Consider the following 26,310-nt stretch of genomic DNA (forward strand, 5'->3'; position numbering starts at 1 on the left):
TGACCCTTGTACAGTAAGAAGCTCAGGCAGATAAGTATTTCACTGCATCTTAATTCTATTTATATTCCTTGTGACTTTTGAAACTCCTTCCTCCTTCCCAAGATGGGAGACAAACATATAAAGGCAGGAAGCAAATTAATTTCCTTTTGAAGCAGTTGATTTACTTTGCCAATATGCACTGACACAGTAACAAAATGGAAAACAATAAGTCACTCTAAGGGTGCAGCATTTCTGGCACAGCAACACTTTGGTGCATACAGGACTTCAAATAAACTTTGCCAACAATCCATAAAATGATCAGGCAGATTAAACAATTTTTGTAGGGAAAACTATCAAGTGAGCATGGGAAAGCAACAAAAGCACGACTTCGTCTTCTTCTAGCAGCTTCCACACTGCAATCATGTCTGAGACTGAAAGGAAAGAGGCAGAGGTGGCTGCTTGCTGCCATTTGGGCTATGAGCTGAGCCCCAGATCCTGCTTGCAACAACTTCTCTCTGCTTGTGTGACAGAATTCTGGGTATAACCATATTTCTTTGTCCTCCAGCATGATCCTGAGGCTTTTCCTGATACTGGGATCAGCAGGGTTGTGGAAAGGAGCTCATTTCTTAGAGCCACAGCTGGGCTGTGGGATGATGAGAAGCTGACCTTTGGGTGCTGCAGTGCCCATGAAGCTTGGGTGAGCCCAAGGGGATGGGAGGCAGGAGGAGAGCAGGCAGTAAAAGGCACCAGGACATCAGCAGCTCCTCTGGAAGCCAAGAGCAGAACTCAAAGCATACCAGAGCAGTCTCTCATCCATCCCAGCACCTGCTGCTCCAGAAATGCCCCTAGTCCTGCAAGCAGAGCAGTTAAATGCTGCACAAAGCTGCCCCTCTGCAATGCTCCATAGACCTCCACAACCCAAATCTCTCCTTGAACAGCATGAAAGCCTTCCCTACACCCTCAGCTGCTGGGAAGCACAGGGCTCTGGGCTGACCCAAGGGATTTAGGAGCACTAGAAAGGGTGCACAGGAGAGGAACGCACCCAAGCGGGGCTGCAGGTCACTGGGACACTTTCCTCCAGAGAGAGCAGCACCAGCTCCCATGGTTGGTGGCACCATGGCAAATGCCACACCATGACACGTGCCAGTATGGGATCACAGCACCCCAGAGAAAGCTCACTGGTCTTCTGGATCAGCACAGCACAGACTGGGCTGGACAAAGTGCTGAAGAAGGACAGGTAAGGAAGACTAGTGCTGGTGAGTATCAAGAGTGCAAGGGTATTTCCACAAACAGGCCATTGCTTTATGCAGAGCAGTGCCCAGGACTGCACAGAGAAGTGCCAAGAGGATCTCATGTTGGACCTGTGACCAGCATCTCCAGACAGCAAACTCAAGTAAAGAGAGAAAGGAAAAGATTAGAGGGGTGGGAACTCAGCTGGAACCAAGAAGGATTTGTTTTTCACTAGAATCAGGAATGTAAAAGAGGGGTGCATCGAGCAAGAAGAGAGGTGGGCTGGGGAAGGGCAGAGGAGCACGGATCAGACAACAGTGCAGTGAGCTCAGCAGAAGAGTTCGAGGAAAGCAAAGGGAAAAGTCTGTCTGCAGGGAAGATAAGGCTGGAGGAAGGGTGGGGCAGAGCTTGTATCACAGCTCAATTCCCCAAACTGGAGGGGGGACAGTGAGTGCTGAGGCAAAACTCCTTTCCCTAGTAACAAGCAGGAGTAACATCACAATTCCTGCCTGCCAACCTCCCTTTTCTGTTCCAGGGACATCTCTGCAGCACCTCCCACAGCCACAGAGGTGCAGGAGACTCAGGAGATAAAGCAGAAGGACTGCAGGGACAGACCCACGGGAGGTGTTGCCCACTCTAGTGTAACCTGCAGTCAAGCAGCTCCTCAGAGAATTTCAAACACGTTTCCTTGTGTGTGACATTGTGTTTGAAAATTGTACTTTCTAGAGCCAAAAAATAATCCACTGACCTACATAAAATATCCAGTTTAAATTAACCAAAAGTGTTAGCAGTCATTGAAAAGTAATCATCTTTAATCAAAATTGCACCATAAACTCCAAGAACAGCAGGAGCAAAAAACTGTAAAGCTCCTGTACAGCACAGCACTATTGGAAGCAGGAGCTGTTTTGAGGAGGCAAAGGAGCACACCAGAATCACTAAAGCAGCCCATTTATAAATAAAGTTATTAAAACACACACTGCTTGAAAAATACCAGCAGAACTGAAATACAGAAGCAGAATTTTCTTGGGACTCCATGATAAGATTTGCTTGCAAGGACAGAAATAGGGAAACAAAACATGTGGCTGGACTGCTCCAACAGTGACTGGTTCACCAGAGAAATCTTTTTTGGAATTAGTGAGATGTCTTAAATGATTTTCGCCTTAGCAAAGGAATTAAATGCTTGCAGAAGCATTATGACCAAGTCCTGCATTGTACCTGTTAGCTTTCACCATGAGGCTATGCTGACTTTCAACCTCCCAGTAATTTTAGCAAAGCCAGAGTCCTTGGTCTCTGCACCAGCAGTCTGTGTCCTCTCAGAGCAGAGACCTGAAACTCCTGGCTCCTCTCCCTGGTATTTACATTATGTGTGAACAAAAACACACCCTTCCTGTGGAGTATGGAGTGATTTTTGCTGGGACCCAGCAGCTGCTGCTCTGATTGATACCTGCCTGACCTGCAAGCCCAGGACACTTCTGCGGAGACCTGGGCTGGCAGCACAGACCTGACCTGGTCTCTCCCCATGCCAGGACTGGCCTCAGAAACCACAGCTGGCTCCAGCAGAGGCACAGGGCCCCAAAGAGGAGTCTTTGGGCTGCTGGGGTGGTGCTTCTCTTCAGCCCAACCAGAAACACTCAGAGGGGACAAAATTAACAACAGGTTGAAGCTTTAACACTTTACAAGCGGTTAATGAACAGAAGAGAGAAATGAGAGCATGGGTGCCACAGCAAAACACATAAAATAAGAAAAAATACCTTTGCTGGTAACCTGGGAATGTAAAAACGGGCAGGAGTGGGCTCAGGTGCACCAATACAGACCAACCCACACAGCCCTGTCCCTCTGTGGGCAGTGGGGGAGGCAAGGGCAGAGCTGTGCAGAAGGGCTTGTGGCTGTACAGACACAGCCACACTGTCACCCTTGGCACTGCTTTCTGGAAATACACAACACATCCAGTGCAGTCCCAAACACCTCCATCCACACAGCTCTGCCTGAAATCCCAGAGGGCAAAGTATCTCCAGCAGGAAGACCACTTTGTAGAGAAAACAGGTTTGTGATGGATTTTGCCCCAGACCAAAGAGAAGGGTTTATGTGGAAGGGAAAGCATTAAGGACAGAGGCAGGGGAGGCAATGTTTTGACTCATACACAAGTTGCCTCGTTCTCCACATGAAGAGGCAGACTCCTCCAGGCAAGCTGACACATCCTAACTCAGCCTTCTAAGGAGGCAGGAATAAATTGATCACAAGAGGTATTCCCTTCTCCATACACTATACAGGACTTTAAAGAACAAGGTCTGGCTGAGGCACATTTAAGGCATGAAAGGTTAGGACAAATAAACTCAATCATGCCTAGAGAATTGTATGATCACCTGTGGCCTGGGAGAAAGAGCTGTCTAGGCTGCAGCAATCCCTCAGGTCCAAAGGCCTGCACTCCTCCTTCTGCCATGCTCTGGACACCAAAGATACAGATACTCCCTGAAGAAGAATCCTGGGCAGCAACTGGGCATTTCCTGTGCATGATATTATTAGAACAAAGAGGAAAGTAGTTCCTCCAGGAAAACTGTCTGGTGTAGCTTATACTTCAAATACTTTATCTAAGTATCAAATGACGAAATCTTTCAGGGAAGACAGAAAGTATTTTGCTTTTTTTGACTATGCCATGTTGGCTAGAGTGTCCTGGAGTCAGATCACTTTTCTGTAAACATATGGAGGTCCATTAAATGAAAAACCATACAGGAATACCATCCCTCTCTGAGGCCTGGCCATTTTGTTCTCTGCTGGGGACATGCACCTCACTCAAGAACCCTGCTTCACAACTGTCTTGTGCTGAAGACTACTTGAGAGCCAAGCAGGGCCTTTCTGTCCTCTCACACCACAGGCAGCAGTGTCCTGCACCTCTGACTACAAAACTCTCCACTCAGGGCTGCAGGTCAATTCTCCATCTCCATCTCCACCTGCATGTTCAAAACATGTCCCCCAAAACATGCCGCCACTCAGCCCAGTGATCTCACAGCTGGACAGTTTTCCAAAGCCTTTCTTTTTTTTAGCTTTTAACCATCTTGTTAGTTAAAAAATGGCTCAACTAGGCTGGACTGCAGGAGATATTTCCATCACAGCCATGGGCCAGCCTGTGGTTGCCAGAGCTGGCTCTGGGCTCAGATGAGTCTCTCACTCTGGGTTCAGAGATCAGGCATGCTGGCAGTCAACACTGTCACTGTTTTTACATTGAACAGATCACAATATAAATCAATGGCTGCTTAAAGAAAACAAAAATATAATTCTATTAACAAATTATCTTCAATCCATACTGGACAAAGTTGACACCTGTCCTCTGTAAAAGAGGCTGCAAAATTCAATTACTGTTTGTGAAGTGCTTGGATGTCACAGCAATAAGTACCCCAGAGAAGCTTGTGAGAAAATGAATAGTTTGGTCTTGGTGAACAAGGGCATAGCAGGATTAATACAGTTAGCTAGTGAGCATCTTCCATCCATGCACTCCTTCTGGAAGACACAGCCTGTGACCATGAAGACCACACTGTAACACAGATAGACAAGTGGCATGAAGTAAAAACTAAGGCAATTTTGGTCATGGCATTTCCTGACTTCTAAGAAATCAGGAAGTTTACACAGAAGCATTTCAACTTGGCCATGTAGCTTCCCCCCAGTACTCACCAAAATGTCTCCTGGATCCCAAAATCAGCCTCAGACCCTTTCCTTCTGAAGGATCTCAAAACCACATGACAAAGCCAGTTCTTAATGAAGCTGATGGTCCCTTCCCAGAGATGAGCTGACCAGTGACTGCTGCAGCCACTATGACCAGCTCTAAGCTTCCCCAGGCTGGAAAGGCAGGACATGGCAGAACCAACAGCAAGGGCTGCTTTCTCCTCAGAGGCCCAGCAGCAGCAGGTACCACATTACCAAATTCCCTTGTGGCCAGGTGACAGCAAAAGAGAGCTTGGGGTAGCATTTCACACATGGGGCAGACCCTTCTGCCCTGCAGCATGCCCCTGCATCATTCCTAGTCCTAGTCTCCAGCCATTTATCCTCTGCTCTTAATTTCTATTTTGATTTCACAGCTTTACTTGGTGAGCAGTGAATTTTTATCAGGGCTCCTCAACAGCACACTCACCACAAACATCACTTCCCCCAAAGTTTCAAAACACTCCCCACCCCTTCTCTCAAACAACCAAGAGGCACAGAACTTCCCAGATAAGGTGGCTGCGGAACTGTGACATTTTTAAATGACTAAGCAGCCTCTTTCCCAAGCCCTCTTCTCAGAAACAGATGAACAACTTGGAGATGACACTTCCCAAAAGTATTTAGTTTGGTATGGGGATGAGATTGCACCAGACTGCAGGCAGGGTATTAATGACAAGGGCCAGCCAGCTGGCCAAGGGGTTATCAGCTCCTCCCAAAGGGCAGAGCCTCTGCTACCAGCAGGAGCTTCTCAAAGGTGTCACACTTGGTCAGTTGGCCTCTAACCCCAGCAAACCCCATGGGTTGAAGCACATTCACTGTCATTGCCTCTGCCCAGCAGATTGCAGTGGTGCAGGAGCTCAGAGTGGCTGTAAGAGCTCCCAATGAAAATGAGAAACTGAATTCCAGGTCACTTTCCCCAGGCTCCAGGCAAGGATCAGAGAGTTTATAATGTGGTGGAAGTAATACAACAAAACCAGGTTGCCTTTCAAACCAGGTGAGCCACTCTGCTCCAGCAGGAGCCATCCAGCCATGGAGTGCCAGGCCCAGAGCACAGGTGCTGATGAGCACACGGGGCTGTGCAGGGCCCCAGCACACCTGAGTGCAGCCACAGCACATTGCTGTAACTGCCCCACTGCACTCCATCACTGGGGGATGCTGCCAGCCCCTGCTACCATGGGCTGTGTCAAACCAGGCTACATGCTGCTTCCCAAGCCAGGGAAAACCTTTCTGCCCCTGAGCTGTGGCAAGGGAACTGCTCTGGGGCTGTAGCATGTCGGGCTCTGCTCTGCAGCACGGATCACTCTCGGCAGCCACCTGGTGACTTTCATCATGTGCTTACCAGCCTCCAGGCTCACAAGGCACTTCAGGCAAGCTGCTCCCCAGCAGACACCTCAACAGAGTAGATCATCTCCTTCACTGTGCTCACAGACAGTCCAAGTACACCAGAAGTAGTAAACCCTGGAATCCCAAAGCCTTTGCCAGCTGGCAGTAATGGCTCAAGAAGTCCATTCCTCTCTGAAAACACAGTGGCAGTTCTCCTGTGCTTGAGTTCATTAAATGCTGCCCACCCAACACCTCTCAGCACTCACAGTTTGTTGATCACCATACCCTTATAGGCTCTAGTCCAGAGGGGCTTTTCACAAATTTCAACAGGAACTAAAACTGATTGTCCTGGAATGCTCATTCACCCACACTGAAATACAGACAAGACTTTTCTGTCCCACTCTCCCAGCAAGCTCCTTATGCCAGATGGAGGCACAGAGTTGGTGTCACAGGAAAAACTCCTCCTATACACACTAGTCTTTGAGCTTTTATTTGAGTGTGCAGTTTTCCAAGCCTGTGCTTGTTATGAGGTGCCACAGCATCATGAAAGATGGCTGAACACGCTCCCACGTGTTTGTTTCTGGCTACGAATATTTAATATTTATACACCAGCTCTTAAGCTAAAACATCTGAGACCTGCACTCACAACTTGGCCTGCATAAGCCCTTGCAAGATCACTGCCCCTGTGCCTGCACTGTGTTCTCAAAGCCAAGGTACAGCCCTTCCTAAATGTTTTAAAGCAGTGTTTTGCAACCTCTGAAACAACTGTTTGAGAGATATTGGCCAAAGCACCAATTTATATGTCTGAGCAGCTGGGAGAGAAGCAGTAAGACCCCAACAGCAGTAACCACTGAGGTAATGGTCACACAAATTATTGTGCTAGACACATGGTTTGGGTTAGCACTGCAGGCTAAAGCCTGCTCCTGTCTGGGGCTGTCCAGTCCATGGCAATCAGTTGTAAGTTAAACAGTCATTAAAACTTAGTATCTACTTTGCAAACTGAAGCTCGAATGCTTCCCTAGTTGGTGGATTCTTTTCCACTCAAAGGTTCACTAGGAGAAGATGGGAGTATGAGAAATAGATCTGGGGACTCTCAAAAGGAGGACAGGAAAAATAGTTTCCAGAGGGAGGTGGGAAGAGAAAAGAAGCAACCTCTGGAATTAACGGGAATGGAAACAGAAATGTGGAAAGCAACTTAGAATTCCAGTTGTGACTCAGTTTTGACCTAACTGATGGGGCAAGGGGCAGGAGAGAGTGGACAAAAGCAGCCACCATTACAAATTTGAAATAACCTGCCCCCACACATGCTCTGGTAGCAGGTAGTGACAAATCCCTGACAGCTGCCAGGTAACAGGAGTGTGTTGCTAAGAACCAGCTCCCAGAGCTCCCACTGGCTGATGGCTGCAGGAACCTGGGACTCCCAGAACTGTTCTGGGGAAATGCCCAGCTGCACGGTGACACTTGTCTGTGTTGAAGGAACCCCCGAGCCAAGGCAGCAGCACACTGACACAGGAGAGCTCACTCACCTGCAGACGTATTAAACCATCTCTCAAACAAATCCTTAAGCCTTTTGTACTGTACCTCACCTGTTTACTTATTCCTCTTTTGGGGATGTACACCTGAGGTCAGACTATGGCCTGGTCCATGCTGCCTTTGTTCCCAAAACAAAAAACCCCAATGCACCAGGCAGAGCCTGCATTGTGTGTTCCAGCTCTGGGAGCTGAGGGACTGATCCCCTGTGGTCGACACAGAGAGGAACATGAGGAGCAGCTGAGCCCTGTCCTGTTTCCTCCTTCACCTGGGAGGAGCACAGAGCAGCAGGAAGGAGCAAAGCCTGAAGGAGCACACATCAATATTAGTCGTGGGAAGACAGGTCTTTTACAAACAGTATCAGCAATCATCACATCTCACTTTTCAGAACAGAACATGACAAGGAAGGCACATGCAAGAGAGCTGCACTAATCTAACACTGAGATAAGATTAAAACCAGGAGCAAAAAAAAAAAAAAGAATATTTATGAGAACTTATAATTCAGTCAGCCATGTTGTGACACCTGCAATTTGATGCTCAGGCATTAAAGCACAGCCAAAAAAGCACAGTGCTTGCCACTGGCAGGTGGCATGTGGGCAGGTCACAGGTAGGAGCTGCCCCAAACACCACTACTGCACGTTTGCAACTACCTCACTTGGTCTGACAAGGGACTTGACCTCTCCAAATAGACTCTTTTTGTGAGTACAAAGGTACTGCAAGGAGGAGGAGACACCAAGAACTACAAGAACAGTAGTGCAATCAGTCATTTTCTCTCAAATTATATGGAAATAAAAATGAAGCAGGAAGAAAATGGTACCTCTGTCAAGGGTCTTGGTCTTCTTTCTACAACAAATTCTGTGTGGCAGAGCTCACAGTAACTTGTGTTGGAGGAGGATAACCATTTTTCCAGGCAGCTCTTGTGCACGGTGCCCAGTGTTCCTGTGCAGTCACATGGGGAAAGCAGTCCCTCCCCATTTCCACCTTCATGACAGATTCGACAGATGGGACCATCACTAAAGAGGCAGAATGAGAGACAAACAGAATGAAATCACAGTCAGAGCAGGCAGAACAACACTGCCATAGGGTCTGGTCCCACCAAGCCCCAGAAAGGCACATGAGCAGCAGGCAGTGTGTGGCACAGCATGCCAGGAGCCTGCTGCAGCAAGAAACCACTCTCAGGGGACAATGGAGGTGCTCAGGACATTTCAGATACTTTAAAATCTGGAAGACCTATAACAACAAGAGAAGATGGCACATCAGCCTGGCCAGCTCAGCTGGCCCCAGAGGGGAGTGCAGTGCACATCCTGCAGTCTTCAGCTCTGCCCACAGTGGGCAGGGGCTGATACCAGACCCAACACCAAGCCTGAAGCACTCTTGCAAATCCAGACACTCACAGCAAAGCCAAATGACCCACACCAGTCACAGCATGCCCCAGCCACCTGCAGCTGCTCCAGAGGCTGGCAGTCAGGTCACATTTACCACATCACCTACCCACGCTCAGCCCACCTCAGCCCTGCAGCCTGGGCTGAGCAGGAACTGCAAAAGGAACAGCAATATTTCAGGAGACAACTGAACTGACCCTGGAAGCTCACCTCCCCAAGAATACAATATATTTCACAGCAGGCATGCACCCAGAGCAAGGTCTCCAGCATACAAACCCTCTGCCCATCACTGCACAGTAACTCTCCAGCATCCTGTGGGCACACCCTGCCCAGACAGCAACTGCCCTGCAGAAATGCTTTGGGGCTTCAGGAACAACACCTCCTCGGCCACAAGTTCCAGCTACAGAATCACACAGAACCTCACAGAACCACAAATATCTACCAAAGCAACTAACAAATATTTTCAGAGACACTTGCAACCCTCCCCACAGGAGGCCTGAGCTGCTCATCACACTGAAAGCATCCATCTGTTCCCACAATATTCCTCACACCTTCAGCTGGCACCACTGACTGAACAATTAGTGCTACACCTTTCACTAGACCAACTTGCTCAAGGCCCCAGCCAACCTGGCCTGGAACGCTGACAGAGATGGGACATCCCAGCTGGCACCCCAAGGCACTGGTTTGCTAGCAGCCCTGTGCCACACATGCCAGCCCCGTGATGAGGATGTTCTGGGCTCCCTGGGAAGCCCCAGATGGCTGCAGACACCCCAGTTTGCTGTTCTCAGCAGTTCAGTTAATTTCTTCAGCATTCACCAATCACTGAGATAATTTAGGAAGAAAATGCTGGACAGCAGAGGCCTGGGGCAGGACTGCCTCCCCTGGACCATGGAAACCAGGCCCTCACTAGTATCTCACTTCCCACCTTCCAAACAGCCATTTCTTTCATACAGTTTTCCTCTTACATCCACAGCTGCCCAGATTTGGGCATGTGAGAGAGGGTGAAAAAGGAACATCTTTGTTTCAAAGTCCCTATTGTAGGTTCTCTTGAAATCCAGGTGAGTGGTATCTATAAAATAACTCCTTTTCCTAGGTACTGCTGACAGAACAAAAAAAGCCACACTGAACCCATATCATAGCTCACATTCAACTGCTATTCTGACTTCAAAAAACCCCACCTGACTACAGAAGTTTGTGGGATTGCAACACAACAGCCAAAGCAACCTTCAAAACCAGCAGCACCACCTCCATTAGTTTGCATAGAAAGCAAGGAGTGAGACATGGAAGCACAGTTCAAGGAAAAGGAGCACACTGGGGAAAAAGGTTGGTGGGACATAAGGGAAAGAGAAGAGCCAGCAAGGAAGTGCATGTCAGCTCACTAGAGGAGAAGCAAGATTCCTCAGGAGATCTCTACCACAGGAGACCTCTACTACTTTCAGTATTTAGCTGGTTTCATCCCAATTGGACTTCTATTCATATTTAGGGCTGCAAAGCAAATTACCCAATGTACACCACCCCCTTCTCTCTGCCAAACATCACTGGTGAACCACTGACCCATGTTCTCTCCTCCTTTTTACATGCCTTTTATTGAGGGGATTTCTTCAGCCAAGACAATCCCTGCAAAAGGTGCAACAGGAGTCTGGGAAGGAGGTGGAAACTTCATCCTCAAAGATCCTGGAAACTACATCAGACAAGACTCTGAGCAGGCTTGCTCTGAAAGGAAGCTGGACCAGACATCCTATGGAATTCCCTTCCAATTTGAATTATTTGATGATTGTGCAACATTCACTGCCATAAAATGCTGTACCAGAACAGCGTGCACACAGAGCCCTAGTGACACAGACAGACAATTCCCTACAGCCTCCAGTGCTCTCATGCATCTGCCATTTCCTAAGAAAAGCACCTGTAAGTTATTTCACCCGTTCTCTTCCTGTTTGTGAAGTTTCATATTTCCAGAACATTACTATAACCTTGGCTATCAACAAACAATCCAAAATGAAAAAATTTGCTGACAGTGTGTGAAAAGAATTCTTATCAGACTTCATTTTCCTTCCTTCCTTTCCCCTGCCGGGTGGGGACCCGCTCACACTCCCCCATGATGCACACTCGGACACAGTTTTCCAGCAGGCTGAAGTCACCTGGGATTGGTAATTCAACATTCCAGTGCAGTCACGCTGCTCTTGGCTTTGCTGTGCTAAGTGCTGCTGACAAGGAAGACACTGAAACCCACTACCACAAGAAACAAACTGGTGTCCATGTAGAAACATAAGGAATCATTACGGGTTGACCCTAAACATGAAACCCTAAAAACATTAGGGTTTTAAAACCTGTTTCCAGGCAGTTTTCCCACACAATTATTACACCCCCACAAGTTCTAAAGGGTTAAACAGCTTCTCACCCTATCTACTGCCAGAGAGCAAGTCCAGTTACTTTCACATTTTTATTGACCTGCTCGAGGTTTGCTGCAATTATGTTTGCCTCTATTCTCATCCAGCTTCCCTGCATCCCTCCCCCATGTCTGCAATCACTGCTTTTGTATCATACAAATGTTTGACCAAACTCATTGAAACAAGTAACAGCTGTTCAGACAGGATTTCTGAACACAAAATGTGACAGCTCTCAGTAGACGGACTGAACAATGCTGCCAAATGTCTTCTACTCTGGAAGCTACTCAAAATAAATGACAAGAAGTCGCATCAGGAGGAGTCTGAGCTAGTGAAGCTGCCACGTGTCCCCTCTAGCAATAGCTGGATGGGGTAGTTCCTGCAACACAAACACCGTCCGCTCCCTGCGGCTGAAGATCAACACCACCACGCCTTCGCTCCATGGACGTTCCTGAACGAGGGCTGAGCTCCCCATGCCCAGCACAGTGCCCGGGAGCACGGCCCGGGCTCAGCCCCCGAGGCCGGGAGCGCAGCGCGGCCGGAGGCGCTGCCCGCGCCCTGAGGGCGGCAGGAGCCCGGCTCAGGGCCCTGGGAGCGGCCGGCCCCGAGCAGTCCCGCCCGCCATCAGCGCCCCGCAAACTCCTTCACACAACGAGACTCTGCTGTCTCCCTGCCCCCGAGCCAGGGGAAGGGCCCAGGCGCGGCTCCGAGCCCGTCCCTGCAGCAGCCTCACCTCTGGGCGCCCAGCGCCTTGATGACGGTGGAGAGGAGCCGGCCGTCCTTGGCCGTGACCTGCGTGATGTACTGAGGGCGGCCCATGTCCGACTCCTCCACAGACTTGGACAGGGCAGCGCTGCCCGGGCAGTCGCACAGGGAGCCGGGGAGGTGGCAGCAGTCGCCTGTCGTCATGGCAGCTCTGGGCCCCGCTGTCCCGGGCCCGGCACCCGGGAGACCTGCAGGAACAGCACCGCAGTCAGATCCGGAACCCCGGAACCCCCAACCCCTCACGGTCCTCCAGCCCCACTCGCGCCAGCAGCGCCCCAGGCCCCAACACACGCGAGTTTTTTGTGTCTTCTGTCCCCTTTAACAGGCTTTGTGAGGCTGCCTTACCATAACATTAAGGCTCCAAGTGTTCTACTTACATAACTTACCATCAGAATTGCAAATCTGCCTTTCCCAGAGAGAATTCCTGGTAACCACCCTTTAACCTGATGAAGCCTTTCAAACTAAATGTGCTGATACAGAGATGGGGAAGGCAACCAGAAGCCCCATGGGCCTGTGCTGCTCTGGCTACAGCCATCCTGAAAACTTACATTCATACTCTCCATAAATACAGCAAAGTTTCACCTGAACAGGGCACCTAAACCAGTTTAGGTGGCTGGGCTCAGGAGGCCCTTCTCAGCTGCCTTCAGAAGCTTCCTGAGCACTTGAAGGACTGTCCAAGCCCAAAAGGCTCTCCCATCCCATCTTTGATGTTTTTTCTCCTTATTTCATTGAAGAAATACACATGCTCCCATTTCTACATCCGCTGTGGTACATCCCAGCAGTGAATGTGTGGACATGGACATCCCAAAACCATCAAAAATGCTCCTTGGGAAGGGCACCAGGCCAGCCTGACTCCTTTCCCTTTCAACTGTTCAGACCATCCATGACTTTCACAAGAGTCGCTTACAAACAGCAAAGCACACCAGCACATTTTCAACATTCACCCAGCAAAGAGAAGACACAGAACAAACAGCAAATGCAAGAAATGGAGAGAAGGTGCAGAGAAAAGCCCAATATGGCAAACCAGGAGCTGGCTCTGATAAGCCACATGTGGAAAGGAGAGCTCTCTGCCTTTGAGGTAAGGCAGCAGCTCACCCAAGCTGCCAGAAACAGCCAGTTCCTCCCTGGCCAGGGTATCTCATCCCCAAAATAGGGTATGCTCTGCAGATTTAGAAAAATCCTGGTTTTGCCAATCGCCTTTAACCTGGTCGCTGAGAGGCAGCTGTGCAGAAATAAAGAGCTGAGGTTACACTGAGTCACACTGAACACAATCCAACAACATTGTACTGCTGGTAAAACCAAAATCCCTGTGTCTGTAAACAGGACTGCCTTATGTAAGGCATGCACAGTAATCCCTGTGCACCAGCACTGCTGGGATCAGAGCTGGAATGCTGCCTCATCCTGGTGGCTGGATTTCAAGATGAAATAAATCCATAAAAGAAGTTCAAATGAAAGCAATAAAAAGGAAAAAAGGGGAGGAATAAAAGGAAATAACCACAGCCCCAAATAAGATATATGAAAACAATTAGGTTTGTTACATTTTGGGGGAGTGGGGGGAATCGGCAATCCTTGCCTCCTGGGGGTAGGAGCCAGCAAACAAATCTTCACCATCCCATCCAAGGAAAGGTTTTTGTTTTGAGATCTCTGAGGACAACAGGAGTCAAACATTCTCATGAAACTGCAGTTCTGTCAGGTTCAACTAAGCCAAAATCTAACAAAAATAACTAAAGAAAATAAGGGCTTGTTCCTGGCTGGAGGCTTGGCCACACTACAGAGGAAAAAAGCCAAAAAGCTGGTACAAGACCATGATGCTTGAAGCCCTGAAAACACTCATTTGGGTAAGCACAAGCGCTTTGTCATGTCTTGGAAATTGAGCAACTCACACAACCAAGGGCTTCATGTGTCAGGACAGCTTCCTTCACGAACACGCATTCAAGAGGGAGAGAGCCCTTCTCTGGTGTCTCAGAACCAGATCCCAAGGATTCCCTCACTTTACAGAATAGTTTCTAACATCTAATAGAAGACCTTCTAATCTCTTTTCCAAAGCTGCTCTTGATAACTATCTGTAATCCTTCCTTCGCATCTGAGCAGCAATAAGCTTGAGCTTGTGGGCAGGTCAATCCTCTTCAGCATGAACTTGAATCTTTTCATCAATTTAAAAATTAACTTGATAGACTCAGCCTCTCTCTCCACCTGTGCAAAGAACACACAGAGTTAGAGCTACTTTTCTTATTTCTCCTCCTCAAAGAAAAGGCTACAAACTCTCCAGCTGCAAGGAGCAAAAAGTAAGATGACAAATGCTATTGGAATTACTTAAGTCAGCTGTCCTGCAAATTAAGGAGTTCTATAAAATTAACAACCTCTTACTGAAACAAGCATGAGAAGATATATGCTTTTAATAAAAAGGTCAGTTCCATTTGTTTGGCCAAAATGTTGTTTATTTTAAAGTTCAGAGGAAAAAGTCCATTCTGCATACTGGAATAAAACTGCCCTCACTGACTGTGTCCTGGGAGTATTTATACTGAGGCTCTTTGTGCTCCACATCTGACAGACACAGGCAGCCCCATGGCCTTGCCCCAGGGCTCTGTTGGGGCTGGAAGGGAATGGCCACCCTGCTGTTCTTCAGGAAATGCACAGGTTTCTGTTACGAGTTATTTGGTGTTTCCTTGTCAGGGTCCAGCCCAGGGTGGAACCTGAAGTCATTGCTTTAATATCTGACTCATGCCATTCAGCAAATATGAAGGAAAAGCAGCAAGATTTTCATGGTTAGTAAAGAAGTAACTGAAATCCAAAGACAACATCTGCAGTGCACTCGGGTCCAGTTGCATACCCAGTGGAACATGAACCATGGTGTACAGCCAAGTCAGTCCCTTTCCTGATCCCTGAAGGATCAGCACATCAACACAGCCTTCTCTCACAATAGTCAACAGCTCATCCAGCCCAAACCCAGTGTTCACAGAATCATTCAGGTTGGAAACAGCCTTTGAAATCATCTCGTCCAACTGCTCCCCCAGCACTGCCAAGCCCAACACAAACCCATGTCCCCAAGTGCCACATCCACAGTTTTTAAATCCCTGCAGGGATGGTGATTCCACCACTGCCTCGGGCAGCCTGTGCCACTGCCTGACCACACATTCCATGATGGAGTTTTTTCAGCCCAAACCTCCCCAGTACAATTTGAGGTTGTTTCCTCTCTTCCTGTCACTGATTTCCTGGGAGAAGTGAATGACCCCCACCTAGCTGAACTCTCCTTTCAGGGAGTTTTACTGAGCAAGAAGGTCCCCCCAAACTTCCTTTTCTGAACAGTCAGCTCCTCAGCCACTCATCATCAGATCTGTGCTCCAGCCGCTTCCCCAGCTCTGTTTACAGCAGAAACATCAAAATCTCAGTGTGAGAAGCAAGACCCAAACAGCTGGTTTGAACCACACACTGTATTTTTTCTAAGCACCTGTGTTTTCTGAGCCCATTCCTTGGGGATACATTTCTTGCACACATTTTTTTAAAAAGTCTCAGAGACACTAGGTTTATTATCAACATCCCTTCTGCTGCCACAGTTAGACATTAGCAAATAAATGGGAAGGCTCTTCTCAGCAACATTTTGCATCCTCAGCTTCTGAGCAGATCCAGAATATAAAGGGCTGGGTTTTTAGATAATTACTCAAACTGAAAAGAACCCAAACCCTGTCTGTGGAAAGCTGTCTCAGAAGAGTGAATTCTGCACTAGAATTCCAAAACTAACACGTGTGACAAAATGAGTCAGTCCCTGAAGAGCAGCTTGTGCTCTGTCACTCCCCAAGGCAGAGACCAGGCTGGTGCAAGATCCTGCTCCATGGCTTAAGTGAAACACACCTGCAAGACACTGTCCCTTGCCAGTCCCCAAGCACTGCAATGAGATTTGTAAAAGGGCAATGAGGTGGGCAAAACCCCCTCAAAAGACTGCAGAGATCTGGTCGGACCAGTGCTCTCCATGCAGGAGATGTGCCCAGCAGAGGTAAGCAGGAGTCAAGGAGCTAAAAGGTCCCCCAGCTCTGCTCTCCATATTTGACTTTGAAGATGGATGAAACAGTTATTTCTCCCAGACAGGGAAACCACAGCACACCAGATGAACATCTGGATCAAAGCCACAAAAGGAAAAGCACAATCAAGATCAGAATGACAGCAGGAAAGGCTTCAGCCAAATGATGGCAGTAATGGGGACTGCCAGGGGCAGGTTGAGGCCTGTCCACTATGAATATCCCAACCAGTGTAAAGCCTTGGAGCAATCCTGTGGCTTTGATAGGATCCAGAGCAAAGCTGCTCTGGTGCAGAGTGTAGGCACCAGCTCCTGAACAGATTGGCTTCCCTGGGACATCTCCATCAAACAACACCCAACACTGAGGCTGCCAGCAGCCAGCTCTGCTCCCCTCACTGAGCAACCCATTGCCCTGACTGCTGGAACCCAGCCCTGGTCCCTCACCCATGGTCCCACAGAGATAACCAAGCTGTGCAGCCAACACAACCCACCCATCTGTACACAAGGACTTCTTTTATTTTTAGCAGGTAACCCATTCACTGATGGCAAATCAGAGCTCTGACCCCTCCTCACATGAGCTGATGTTTAAGCCTGGGTGCAAAGCTTCCCAGCCTGCTTTCCAAAGCCCTTTTAGCCACTTTGGGCACACAGACACTGAGTTTTCTAATCATATGATCCTGCAAATGTCACCAGCGAACTGAAGATTTTCAGTTGCTAAAGGGCATTTCCTAACATTAGTGCTTTCCTTTTCATCACTAAAACTGGATTTCCCAAATCCTGGGCCCTATAACCATGTGAACATCTCTCTCCATCTCGAGGGAGACCGTACAAAGAATTGCTTGCTGCACACATCCAAGCACCTGCTCTCACACAGCTGATGCACATCTCCCCACGGCCCAGGGTCAGTCCCAGGTGTGCAGCACCCCCTCCAGTACCAGTTCTGCCTACGGAGGCACCAGCCTCACCAGGGTACCTGTGGCTCTGTGCTCTGGCTTAGGGGCAGGGCATCCCCCTTCTCCACATCTGGCCCCTACAGCCTCACACCCAAGATCACACACCTAGGGCTGCCACCAGAGATACAGAGGGGATGAGTGGCCTGAAGTGCTCCCTGGTACTGTTCAGAGGTTGTCTAAGTGGTTTAATCTAAAGAAAACCAAAACAAAATAAACAAAACCAACCGACCAACCAAACAACAACAACAAAAACCAAAACAAAAAAACCCCAAACCATCTCCCCCCACCAAGAACCAGACCCACACTGGGCTTTGTTTTCAGTTTTGTTTGTTTAAACATACTTTCTGCTGAGGGTTGAAAGCCACAGTATTATTTTGTTCGTTATTAACTATTTTATACATCAACTGACTCCCCAAAGTCACCCTGCAGGTCTCCCATGTAACACCTTAAAAGTACTCAAAAAGCCAGCTCAGGATCTGCCCCCAGCTGAGCCATCAGCAACTCTTCCCAATGCTCAGGGCCTGGGAGGAAATCTCATTATTCCTGTGCTCAGAAGTCACCTGAATACAACAGCCCTAAAGTCAGGGTGCAAGGAGCCCTGTCCAGTGAGAAAAGTGACACAGCATTTTATGGCATATGCCTCAATATTCAATAAAATATCTGATGCCATCTGAAGCAACAGCTTCTAAAACATCTTAAAATTTGGTAAATAACAGAGGGGAAAGCATTTCACTCCCCAGGAGCTTCTCTATTTCTGCCCCGCTTGCAGCATTTGGCTGAAGGAGATGCTGTAAAAACTTCAGCCACAACTTGCTCTTCAGAGGATGCCAGTGGAGCAATGCTGTGAGTCAGAGCCAGGGGACAGCCCTGACCCTGGGCTCAAAACAAATCCCAAAAGGCAAGGGGAAAAAATAAGCAAGGCACAACGTTCTGGGAGCTTGGGAAGCTTCTGATAAAACTTCACACCAGGAAACTCCTCCTACACCTCCAACAGCAAAAGCTTTGGGCTGACTCCAGAGGCTCACCTGCCTCATCCCTGGGGCAGGGTTTAAAAACAAATGCTCCAAGTCTAATCCTGTAATGCTCAGGAGGAGGCCAGAAGCTCAGAGGACACAGCCTTTCTGGACTCCTGTGTTTGTCACATTGGTACATGACCACAGCTCACCTGGCTGGGCTGCCTCTCCACTATTTCAAACACTCACTTGCTAACTCAAGGCTTCACTCACTGGCTGCTGCTGCTGGGGACAAACAATCATAACTTCTCTATATTCAGAAACTATTTAGACATATTCTAGAAGCTCTCTGAAGTCTTGTTATTTAGATTATGGCAAATGAGTTTGCAGACACAGATGAAGAGACAGTCTTCCACTTCCATTTTTTCTGAGGAGACATGCCAGCATCTGAATTCTATTCCCCAAGCAAAATACTGCAGCAAGCCTTGGTGATCAATAATTGCTGTTTTCCAAAGCCAACATCCACACACACCCCTCCTCTTCCAAACATCAGTATGTTGGATTCACTTCTGCAGGAGTTTCACTTCATCTCCACGTGCTGAAGCAATGGAAAACTGTTGGCTGGCAAAGAGGAAGGTCCTGAAGGCTCCTGTGGGTCTTGGTGGGGCTCCCAGCAGGTGAGAACCCCAAGCTTCAAACAAGGCCAAAGGCATGGGTCTCATGTGGATACAGCAGAACTGCAACACAGCAGAGCTCCCTTCATTTCAGGGTACCTGTCGGGTTGTTCACCCACTGCTCTTCACACAAGTTTTCTTCATTGCATAATAAAGTTACTCAATATTCAAAAAGAAGCAAAAGGTTCAAGCTTAGATGTTGAGAAAAAAAAAATCAGTATAAAAAGAGGAAGCCTAAAGGATGATTTTTTTCTTGCTGTGCTTGAGAACAATTAGGCTGCATGCTACAGCTGGAATACCAAAATGAACAAAGTTATCTCAGCTCTTTTGAGACTTGCTATCTGCCACAAGGCCGTATGAAAGGAAAGTTTACTGCACTTTGATTACCAACATCTGGAAAAACGAATTGCAACATTAGAAGAAAATTCTTTGCAGAGGGTATCTCCAATCAAAATTCAGTCATTTTAATAACAAGTTTCATAAGGGAACAACCAAAAACCAGCTGGGGCATGAGGAACACCTGTGACTCCTCTGAGGATTCAAAAGACATCAGCTTTTAAAGATGAACAGCAGCACAACCCACTATATAATGCAACTGCAGAGTCTCTGTACCCACATCCCTCTGCATTTTATCACTCTTTCCAGGGAAAGAAAGATGCATTAAAAAGACTTGAAACTGAAACCATGAACCAGGGTGGAAAAAAATGTATTATCATGCCTACAAAACAATTCTTGCAGAGGGCTGTCCATCACTGGGGACAACAGCCAGCCCAGCAGACACAAGCACAGCCCTGCCCTGCTAAGGGACCATAGCTGTGTGGCCTCACATCTCTCTGCACCCACGTGCTTTACAAAACACCAGCAGCAGACACTTCTGTTCCCAGCCCTACTGCTCCAGCGAGCTCCTCTTTAAACAGAGGCAGCCTCTGCAGCAAGGTCAAAGCTCAGGTGCTCCCCAGTCCTGCACAGTCCCTTGCCAGGCAGTTGCAGTTTGTTCACAACAAATGGATTTTCCAGCTATGCTTAATACCTCAGGAAACAGAATTTTGGTGTAGCAGTAACGCATGCACCAGATCAAGACTGCAGTGCCCACACACCACAGAACTGGTCAGTCCCTCGAAGGGCACGACTCAGGAGGATGCGAAACATTATTTCAGCACTGGGAAGCCCAGGTCAGAAAGAACATGCATTCTCCCCAGTGTCTTCCTTCTTGGTTTATAAAGCACCATTTACACTGCTGTACAGATAACAGCACTGTGCTTGGAGATGAGCTGAGCTGGAACAATCCACAGCAAAGGCGATGCTCAGGGAGCCGCTGCACGAAGCCAGGCACACACTCAGCCCCCAGGAGACATTTCATCTGCAATTTAACCTCACTATTTCTATTTTTCAACCTAGCTGTATCACAAATCTCTTCAGGATGTTCAGCTTTCAAAGGGCTTTCCAGCAAAGGCACCACCAGAGGCAGCGTGTGAGTCACCAGAGCTGCAGAGCAGACAGACACCCAGCGAGAGCATGGCCATGGCCAGCCAGAGAGGAGGAGGCACTGACCCCAGCCAGCAGCACCCCTGCCTCCCTTCTGCCCACTCCTCACTGCTTCCCTCCTCAATCCTCAAGTGAAACTTCAGAATTGCTATCTGTGCTGCAAAACTCTCTCAGTTCAGCTTGCAATGTTTTGCTTAGGCTGCATTTTTAGTTTTTCTGGACACAGGCCTTGTCTGATTTGTCTGCAGGGAAGCACAAAAAAACTGGGAGGAAATAAATTGAAAACAGTCCAGAAATGAAGTTTACCTTTCCCCTCCCACCATTCTCAAATCTAACCCCAAAAAGCTTTCAGCTGAAACAGAACTAAAGCTCTCAAAGCTTTGAACAAAGAAATCCCTGTTCAAGCCAAGACTACATGAGCTTGGTGTGTTCTCCTTTTTGCAGAAAAGTGCTTTAGAAGATAAGTTTGATTTGTTTTTACTTTTATTTCCTGAGCCAGTGCTGCTCCCTGTCCTTTGTTTCCTTTTTTTAGGAACTGGAGGAGAATGTTTCCTTCAGCTTTGATCACTAATTTTGTGACAACTGATTATAATTGCAACTTCTCTTACAGCACTTCTGTCTTTGAGGTTAACCACACAAAATCACGTCAGGTTCTAAAAAGTTTCGTTGGAATTGCTACAAAAAATCTGTAATAAAACTTACAGATGCCTATCTATTTGAAACAGGGGCAAATGACAGATTCCAAACTGTAACACCCTTCTAGAGAGGCCTGGGCCAGGAAAAGTATTTGCAAGGCAGATGGGTAGGAAGAGCTGCAGGTCAGTACAGCTCCTGTTGGGCTGCTGCCTTCACTGGAGGATGCACAGGGTTCAGTCCCTGCCCCAGGACATGCCAGCAGTCCCTGCTTTCAGGATGCTGTCATTCTGCACTTCACCTTCAGCGCTTAGGGCTCTCACAGGCTGTCACTGCACAGCAGGAGAGGCACATTCCATCCCCAGGAAAGGTACACAAGACCCTGAGACACTCAGTAGTGACTTCCCTACTTTCACCCAGTAAGATGAGCCACCAAAAGCTCTCCCAAACCAGCTGCAGTGGGGAACCCCATCTCCCAGCTGAGCTGCATTGCTGCTGCAATGAGCTACAGCTGAGCTGGTCTACTTACAACAAAGATGGCACAAAGACACAGGTTCCAGGGAACAGCTGCTACAGCTGTAGCTGGAGAGAGAACAAGACCAGGACTGGAGAGGTGGAGATCCTGCTGTTTACGTGCATGACATGAACTGTGCTGATAAGCCATGAATTTGATAAGCCACACTCGATAAGGCTCGGCACAGATTAATGCGTCACTTCAGCAGCCAGCAAAGCTGATGTACAGACTTTGTGGAGACCCACTGGCCCACCCTGGCTGGGTGCTGCACTCCTTCCCTTCACAGAAAGCACTCCCAGGGCTTTACCTCGTGGCTTGTGGGCCCAGGTGTCACTCACTGAGACGTGCCCAGAGCGCTTCCAAGAGGACAAGAGTCAGTAACTGAGACCATTTCTCTACTGTGGGAAAGGCTGCAGCTCAGAGCAGGCAGAAGCATAAGGTTAACCAGAGTAAATGAGACTGGGAGGGAGAAGAGACACACCAGCTCAAACTTCAGTCTAGAAGGGAAAACAAACTAGTTTGGAAAGAGAAACTCTGAAATCTCCAAATATCCAAAGCTAAGTCAAAGGCAAGTGGAGAAAAAATGAACTTATCATGTAGTTTATAGTTCACAATGCTGGATTCCTCCCTTCATTCTCTAAGAAAAGCTTCTGCGGTCTTAGTGTGAAAAACCAAGATATTTTAAACAATAGTGAAACAAGTCCCCAAGTGCTCATTTTGCTTTGTGCCTCTACCTGCAGAAGTACTACAAAGTCCCACCCTGAGGACTTGCAACAGTCCCTCAGACTCACAGAGTCTCAGAGCCCATACCAGGCTCAGCTTGCCATGGATGCATTTTGACTTTGCTGTTTCAAGGAAACAGTGCTTACTTCCTTCCAGGGAAACATGGTGTGCTACACTTGCTTGATGCAGGCCAGCATCAATCAGCTGGAAGAGGAAAGGGCCTCTCCCAGCATCCAGGAAGGCAAGAACTCTGTGGGAAGCTGCTCACAGTCAGTGCATTTAGCTCTGCTCATCTGCATGGCCCCTTGGCGTCCAGCACAGCGTGACCTCACCCTGCAGCCTGTGCAATCCACAGCAAAACAGAGCAAGCACATCCAGAATGAGGAACATTAGTTCTGATGCCATTTTCTGTTTCCACTTAGGCAGTCGTGCTGATCAGCTAACCACACACAGACACCCCAGCTATATAGCTGGTATAGAGTGTCCATGAACTGCACATTAGGGTCACACTTGGCCATTCCCTGTGCCACCTGCTCTATTCTTGGCAGTTGACACTTCCCTACTGGTGCAGGCTGCCTGCAACGCTCCCCTGTGTGTGCTTGGGGGGAATCAGACCTTCTGTCCTCAACTAGAATTATTAAATTCACTGTCACAGTGCATATGACAAAGGGATTTTGAAAAGAGTCCCAGCTCCCTTCCCTTTGAGCCTCTGTTTCTGATGGGTGACACACCATCACAGCTTCAAACACACCTGAAAATCCAGGGCACTTCCAGCCTCCAAGCACTCCCCTGCATAATCCTTTGGAGATGCAGAAAAGTGTTCAAACACTTTAGCTTTGGAAAGCCAAGACTGTCCAGCTGTTCAGAGGATTGTACTGTGCACGTGGGAGTGGCAGCCAAGCAGGGCTTTATGTCCCCACAGCCAAAGCAGCTGCCAACCACAGTGACATCACAGGCATTCTCAACCAGAACCTGGAAAAAGGTCAAGAAAGTGCTAGAAACTGCATCAGAAGGGAAAGACACAGAGATAAATGCTTGTTGGGAGGAGAGTTGAGCAAGAGAATGAGAGTGCCAAGGAAAATGAAGGGCTGGTAATAGAGAGGGTTAAGAGAGGAATAGAAACAGTCCCTTAGGGATGAGCAAATAAAGGCCACAGGGCTGGATGAGAATCACATCCCCACTGACAGATCTTCATCACACACATCAGGGCAGGGACAGAACACTGAATACAAACAAGCAGAATAAAAAGCCACAGCTGCTTCAGATAACCCTGACACTTCCAGCTCACCATCATCATCCCTGATATGCAACACCTCACCTGCCTGCCTGCAAAATTCGAGCTCTGCTCAGCTCCCTCCAACAGGACAACAGCCTAAACTCTCCTCGGTCCAGCAGCACCATGCAGTGCAGAGCTATCACCCCATGCCTTGGTGGCACCATTTCTGAGGGCACTACATGCAAGCAACTTCACACTCCAGAAGCCTCCAAGACCACTGCATGGCGTTCTGGTTTGTAATCTTGGTCCCCCCACCAGATCTCGATACAACAAGAGCAATTTTATTGCTCTTGTGTTTGAGACTGCAACAAAAACGCTTCCCATGTCACAATCACCTTCCCGTACAAGAGCCACAGGCTTGTCCCTTGGATAAATCCCACAAACCAGCAGTTCTGGCCTGTCACAATCGGCTCAGAAACCTGAGTTTAAGCGAGACAGAAAGTTCAAGACTGCCAGTTTATGTAAAGTCCATCGCAAACCCTAAGCTTACACCACGGAGGAAAGCAGCTGCTGCTCCAGCACAGGACTGCAGCAACTTCTTCAGCTGCGCTGTGACACCGAGCTCGTTCTCTTGGGAAATCTCTGCACACGAGGCAGCGTGGCTGTGTGATCAGGAGGCAAAACAGGCACCAGAACGCTCCCAAACATGTGAAAAAATGGTACGGGAGCCCAGAGGCAAAGAAAACTTTTCCTAATCACTGCTCACACCCAGGGAAGAAGAATCTAATGAACAAACAGCGCTTCTCAAACCTCCGGCACTTGTGTCGCTGCTGCTGTTTGTACGCGACAGCCCCGGCGCTCCCGGGGGGCAGTGGCGGCCCGGCCCGGCCCGGCCCGGCTCGGGTCCGCCCAGCCCAGCGCAGCCCAGCCCAGCCCGGCCCGGCAGAGCCGCGGCTCAGGCGCGGGGGCCCGCACAGCGAACACGGCGCAGTCCGTACCGGCGGCAGCGTCTCGCACGGGGCCCGTGCGGGCAGCGGGGCCGGCGGCAGCCGCTCCGGGGGCGAGGCCCCGAGATCTGCAGCGCGGCTCCGGCTCCCCAGCACGAGCGGCGCCGCACACCGGGGCCACCCCTCGGCGGGGACACCGGGAGGGCTGTCAGGGCTCCCGGGCCCGCCCGCTTCGGCCCGGCCGGGACGCCGCTGCCGCGGCCGCAGCCCCGCGCCGGAGCGCTGCCCGGGCCGGTGGGCGCGGCGCGGGGCGTGGGGCCGGCCCCGCCGCCCCCCCCCGTCCGGTACCTGCGCTCCCGGCGCCCGCGGCCCCTCAGCGCGGCACGCGCCGCCCCAGCGCCGGCTGCGGCGGCCGCCGGGCCCCGCCCCCCAGCGCTCGCCCGCCAATCCCCGCCCGTACCGCTCTGACGCAGCTCCCGAGCGTCCAATGGACTGCGGGTAACCCGCCGGCGTAGCAACGCGACCCCGCTGGCAACAGCCGGCGGCCAATGGCAGCCCCGCGGCCACGCCCCGCCCTTCCTCAGCCCCGCCCCGACACCGGGCCCCGCCCTTCCCCTCTTGCTCCGCCCCCAGCGCAGGGCCCGCCCCCGCCCCCAGCACCGGGAGGGCTCGGCCAGCGCCGCCCCACAGCGGGACAGGGGGACACCGGGACAGAGGGACACCGGGACAGGGGGACAGCGAGACACGGGCACGGAGGGACAGCGGGATAGGGGGACACGGGCACCGCGGGACACGGGAACAGAGGGACACCGGGACACCGCCCAACGCGGCGCCCTGCGGCAGTGCAAAGCCCCGGGGACAGCGCGAACCCCGTCCCGCCGCTCCCGGGGCGCTGGCAGGGGCATCCCCGCCCCAGCTTATTCTGCAGTTGTGTCTGGAACAGAACTTTACACAGACGGTATGATTTGGCAATCTTTATATCCACAATACATCATAACCATGCACAAAAATCGAGTGGTGTGTTTATTTACAGAGTGAATTGCACTTAACACAGGAACCAGGAATAAAAGTAAATAAAAGGAACCTCTCTTCTGGGTTGCATAAAGGCCCACTACTATTTATAGCCTACAAAGCCTGATAGTCAACACTACCATGCATTATCTGATCAGTGTAAAATAGGAATTGCTGTTATATATTGAAACAGTGCAGCCCTGGAGATACTCATTCCATGGAAACATTCCACAAATCACCAACTTCATTTAAGAGTCTGCAAGTAAAGAGAATCTACCCTTCAGCCCCCACTTACTGTGCTTTACTTGAAGGACAGTTTGTCTTAACCTCCAATTGTCTGATTTTCCTTAGCTGAAATTCAAGCCCCTACCTTTAACACTGTTTTAGTCTTTTATGGAGGAAAAAATCTTCCCTAGGTGACTGAGCCACTTCACTGGGATCTTCTTTTCTTCTACGGAGTCCAGAACCTCTAAGCAAGTTCTTCCTTCTGCTTGGAAGGGAAATGAGCACCAAGCCTCGGCAACACTCAACCACAAACAGATCCCACCCCACCTTGTGGAGCAGTACAGCACGCAGGGATCAAAGCACCAGGAGCAAAAATACCTCCTGTACAATTCTCCAACAGCTTGTGTTAAGTAACTGGTTCAAATAAAGGCTCAGCCCGAGCCATTCCACGGCCAGCCGAGAGCTCTGTGCTCACACAAGAGGCCAGCAGGGAGTCACAGGACAGCACCCAAACGGGGCATCCCTGGCCCCACAGAGCTGACCTCCACAGCACACACTGAAATCTTTGTAACTAAGGAGCAAGCCATAACTCATCAACTGGATTTTTATATTTATACAAATATGGAGCTCTAAAGCTTTCCTAGGAACCAAACCTCCTTGTTCTGTGCAGGCTCCAGT

The 26,310-nt window shown here is 49.4% G+C and overlaps 1 protein-coding gene across 1 annotated transcript in view; it reads right to left on the reverse strand.

Annotated features, from left to right (window-relative positions):
• MARCHF2 (membrane associated ring-CH-type finger 2) overlaps positions 1-24,788 on the reverse strand; it is a 32,329-nt gene extending 7,541 nt beyond the window's left edge. Inside the window, exons 1-3 of the mRNA XM_058040998.1 lie at positions 24,745-24,788; positions 12,255-12,474; positions 8,573-8,768 (exon numbers count right to left, since the gene is read on the reverse strand). Coding sequence (XP_057896981.1) covers positions 8,573-8,768; positions 12,255-12,430 — 372 coding nt within the window. The 5' untranslated portion in view covers positions 12,431-12,474; positions 24,745-24,788. The remainder of the gene's footprint in view (positions 1-8,572; positions 8,769-12,254; positions 12,475-24,744) is intronic.
• Between the last annotated feature and the right edge of the window lie 1,522 nt (positions 24,789-26,310).

Source organism: Melospiza georgiana, chromosome 26 (genome assembly GCF_028018845.1).
Source record: "Melospiza georgiana isolate bMelGeo1 chromosome 26, bMelGeo1.pri, whole genome shotgun sequence".
Lineage (NCBI taxonomy): Eukaryota > Metazoa > Chordata > Aves > Passeriformes > Passerellidae > Melospiza > Melospiza georgiana.